Source organism: Salmo salar, chromosome ssa17, assembly GCF_905237065.1.
Source record: "Salmo salar chromosome ssa17, Ssal_v3.1, whole genome shotgun sequence".
NCBI classification, from domain to species: domain Eukaryota; kingdom Metazoa; phylum Chordata; class Actinopteri; order Salmoniformes; family Salmonidae; genus Salmo; species Salmo salar.
The window spans coordinates 61,442,006-61,446,565 of NC_059458.1; the positions used below are offsets into that span (position 1 = coordinate 61,442,006).

General features: G+C 41.9%; 1 protein-coding gene across 1 annotated transcript; it reads left to right on the forward strand.

Moving 5' to 3' along the window:
* The first annotated feature begins 605 nt into the window (after positions 1–605).
* LOC106576261 (ubl carboxyl-terminal hydrolase 18) lies at positions 606–4,096 on the forward strand. Its single transcript, XM_014153341.2, has 11 exons — positions 606–737; positions 884–1,022; positions 1,509–1,605; positions 1,737–1,867; positions 1,982–2,061; positions 2,186–2,320; positions 2,491–2,586; positions 2,681–2,845; positions 3,023–3,151; positions 3,260–3,303; positions 3,421–4,096. The coding sequence occupies exons 2-11, from the start codon at positions 953–955 to the stop codon at positions 3,530–3,532; spliced, it is 1,059 nt and encodes a 352-aa protein (XP_014008816.1). The 5' UTR covers positions 606–737; positions 884–952; the 3' UTR covers positions 3,533–4,096.
* Positions 4,097–4,560: the final 464 nt, after the last annotated feature.

Below are 4,560 nucleotides of genomic sequence, written 5' to 3' on the forward strand. Positions count from 1 at the left end.
CAGCCAAGGTGATAATGGCTGGAGTACATTTAGGTTGTTTTTGCTGTTCTCCTAAATGCATTTGAGAGCTTTTGAATTGTGTAGAAATGCAGTAAATGAGCTGCCATACCCTAGGTTTAGATGAAATGACGCCCCTGCCATGAAGACCTCAACCCCAGGGAGCTTCATCCTCATTCTCCATTGAAGAAATTACAGCTTGATCAGGTTTGTCACTAGGGGGTACCATCCAACCAACTATGTGGCTTTCATACTGTACTGCTCTGAAGGAGGGCCCCATCAATAGTTCTATATCTTGTCCCATAATAAGTCTTATCTTGCTGCGAAAGGTTGCCTCCATGCTGATTTAAAATAGTTGCCTACACAGCTGTCTAGAACTATGTGGACAAGCTTTTACATGACAAAAGTCACATTTTTGTTAACTGTCGCTGTCAACTACTTTATAGTCCTGACATGGAATTTTACAGGCAAATGACAGTCAATGCTGTTTTAAAATGCTGTATGTGGTGACCTCAACAAAGCCCAACAATAAGATAAGATAGAAATCAGTAGAAATGAATGGCACTTAGCCCAAAGGCCGGCAGATGGCGATATAATGGACTCAGTTTCGTTAGTTTCGTTTTTACCTCAATTTTGCCAGAAATGGAAAATGAAAGTGATGCTGCTGTAGACGCGTCAAGTCGCGTCTTTTCCACATAATTTTTTTCCCAGGGCTGTGGATAGTCAATGAGATCGATAAAGTAAGTGGAATCTTTGCTTAAAATAAATACATATTATGCTATATGCAGTGTTTTGGATTCACAAACATTTCTCAATGTTGAGTAAACGCAGCTATGTAAAAATGTATGATGACGATCCAGTTATTAATTTGTATTTCACTCACAAGGAGGTGGACCCCTTGGACTTCTTAACTCAACAACGGTAGTCCAGCAATAGATAAGCTAAAACGATAGCCATGATGGCAGGAAGAAGTTTCTCAATGTTCATCGGTAGTTGGAGTCTACCTATCCGTAGTAGGTTACAAGGTACGGGCTTGGACTGAATGCATATGGTGGAAAGTAGATACTGAAACAAGACAATGGGCTGGTTATTTTTCCCTGATCGCGGGACCTGTTTTACACGTTTACCTATAACTGAACCCTACTGAGCCGCTATAGGGCTTTGAGTAAACCCTCTTCCCGATCACATGACCAGAAAGAAATTCTGACCATAATCAGGAGTAGCATCATTGCAATTTACACCACACACTTTGCATTGATCAATATGGAAACAAGCACAGGAGGCTGCTGAGTGAATGGAATGGCATCAAACACATGGAAACCATATATTTACCATATATTTTATGTGTTTGATACCATTCCACTGATTCTGCTCCAGCAGTTACCATGAGCCGGTCCACCCCAAATTAAGGTGCCAACAACCTCCTGTGAGACATAATACATTATTATTACTTAACTGTCTGGATAGAATTGAGGCATGCAGCTATGTTCTGATCATATTGATGCCCATAGGCCTAAGAGGTCTGCAGAACTATGGCCTGTCGTGCTGTGTGAACGCTCTGCTGCAGTCCTTCTCTGCCACCTGGGAACTGGTAGATCTGCTAGAAGGGTAAGCCAGGTGGCAGGTTACAATACTTCGCTATTAAGAATCAACATGTAACAAAGACATTAGTTAGCTTACTGGTCGTTATCATGCTGCTTGTGGGAAAGCATTGAGTGCTGGGAATGTTATGTTCTTAGGTGGAACCCAGTTGACAAGGAGAGTGTCCCTCTGTATCTGAGGAAAGTGCTACTAGCCATGCAGAGTGACCAATCCCAGCCTGATCCTCATAAAGACTTCCTGCACTGCCTGGACAGAAATTACATCCGCAGTATGAGTAGTCTATGTGTCATTACATGGAGAAAAAAGCAACGACAATTATGAATTACAAAGAATCTCATTTTTCTGTCTACAACTTTAACATTGACAAGAATGTGTTTCTCAGACCATGTTCAGCAGGATGCAGATGAGGTATTCCTCTCCATTCTAAACCTTATCCAACAACAGATGAGTGACAAGGCCTTGGTATGTACTACTTAAATTGACATAGTATTAGATCAACTAAAAAATAACAACAGGGACACCCAACAAAAAGCATGTTGGAGATGATATGATAGGACGCTTCTCTGTCTGTGTTCTCCATCCCCAGGCTCAGGAGATTCAGTCTCTGTACAATGTTACCGTGGAGACATACCTTCAGTGTCTAGAATGTACATACATCGAAAATGGGACCAGCTTTCTACTCAGCCTCCCCATGCACATAAGGGAGAGCCACAACTCCCTGGTGAGGGTTCCCTCAAACTTGGCTCGAGTTTTCTCTTATATTGGGATTCTATTCAAAGTACTTAGCACTGAATGTTACATTGCTCTATTCGATAGCTGTCGAAGGGAGGATGAGGTTTGTTTAAAATGAAAATTGAGTCTCTGTGTCTTTCCTATTCTGTGGTCTTCCAGGAGGACTGCATACGGTTCTTCTTCGAGCTTCAGGAGCTACGGGATGGAGATAAGTGCTACTGTGAAAGGTGTGGAGAGAAGAAGCCATCCAAACAGGTCAGCTCTTTATAACTGAAGGAATGTTCCATTGTAAAGACTGTTGTGATTTGCCTGTTCACTGAATTACTCCATTTTGTTCTTTCTTATGTAGGGCTTCAAACTCATCTCCCTGCCCCCTGTCTTGTGTCTTCACCTGAAGAGATTCCGTAATTCCCATGGTTACACCAGGAAACTACACTGCCAAGTCACCTTCCCAGAAACCCTGAACATTTCTGAGATCTTGACGGCAGAGGCACTGTCAGAAAGTTATGTACAGGTAGATAGGCATATGTTTACCATTTATGTTTGAGGTATGCTAATATACAACATTATGCACATAAAACAATTACACATGGGCCTACATAAACACAGTTACATTTTATCACAACATCATTGGAGGGAAATAGTGCAGCTGTACTGACGGACATCAAATTGTATTTGTTCATCCTTTCAGAGTGACAGCCAGTACAGTTTGTGTGCTGTCATTGTGCACTCCGGCGATGCCATGTTTGGACACTACACAGCATACGTTCGTCACAAGGACCAGAGCTGGTACTACGCTAATGATAGTTATGTACGACAGGTAAGAGAAAATGAGTGGAAGAATGTTTACACCACTCAGCAAGTTTGTGTTATGCATATACCTTTCTTTTGTATCATTAAATGTAACATAACATTTGCACAAACACAGGTTAGCTGGAAGGAAGTACAGAACACCTATGGAGGAAGTCTAAGGTAAGGTTTTAACACAAAATGACTTCTCTTTAGAATGGCGACAACTCAGTATTATCCTCAATCAATTCTGTGGGGGAAATGGCATCAGTTGACAGGTGTCTTATCCTTTGTTAACAGAGAAGAAACAGCATATATGCTGCTCTACAGACGAACCCCAGAGGGAAAGCAACAGGAGTGGTCCACAGGGGACGGAGCTAAAGGGATAAAGAGTGGAGACTGGAGACCGTAGGAATCAAGGACCAAACACAAAGTGCACAACTACCTATTGGAGGGGTTGTTGTCTTCATGTAGCATTGGGGATGTCATTTATGTTAATGATTTTCACTTTAAAATTAGGGGTCATTGTTTATGTGCAATTACATGGATTTGTTTAAGTATATTTGGTGGGGTGTGTATATGTTTGGAGGTTTTGTTTATGCTGGATACGTTGGACATTCATAGGGCATTACTGAGCTTAGCCAATAGGTGGAGGCAAAGACCCTTCACCCTGTCATTAGTACAGTCATCTTGTAAGCTTCAGAGACCACACGTTCTGAAACCGTTCTGAAACCACTATAAGACGGGTGGTTTGAAGAGAGTGCTGAGTTGAGGTATTCTGGGGGAAAACCTGAAAAAGGCCATTGACTCATTGGTGATAATATTTGCCTGACATGGAAAACATGTGACTCACCTTGTTTCAGAACAGTTGGTTTAATCAGTCGTTACCGGTACTCTGTTCTGTTTCGATATCACTACCGATATAATGCTGTCAACAGAGAAATAAACGGTACTTTTCCCAGCTAGCAACTGAAAATGTATTGCGTCTTTTTCCAGTTACTGATATGAGCCCTGCAAGACCTGAAACACCCAGCGTGTGTGCCACAGGCTCTCTCAATAATCATTCTTAAATGTGGTTTGGAATGACATGCATTGAAATGTTATGTTCTTCTATAGTCTTCTCTATTCTGTTATTTTCTTATCTTCTATTTATTCTCATTTGCCTATCATCTTTCTCTCAGAAAAGGAGAGTGAGGCACAGATAGAATATCTCCAATCCACCTATTCCTTCTCAACATACTTTACAGTACATGTACAACTTGGTATAGGCCGTCTGTCTGGGGAATCTCACACATAGTTAATAAAAACTGTTCCCACTACCTTAGCCAAGACACTGAGGATCAGTTGAAATGGTGCCCGTGTGCTCGCAGCCTGCCTCGCACTGACAGAATGGAAGACGTCTGCACAGTGCCACATCTCCCACCCACAGTCAGCGGACAG

Coding starts and splice junctions, on each gene's coding strand:
- LOC106576261 (XM_014153341.2), top strand. CDS start 953: ATGATGGCAGGAAGAAGTTTCTCAATGTTCATCGGTAGTTGGAGTCTA. Junction 2,321..2,490: donor GGGAGAGCCACAACTCCCTG/GTGAGGGTTCCC, acceptor GTGGTCTTCCAG/GAGGACTGCATACGGTTCTT. Junction 3,152..3,259: donor ATGATAGTTATGTACGACAG/GTAAGAGAAAAT, acceptor GCACAAACACAG/GTTAGCTGGAAGGAAGTACA.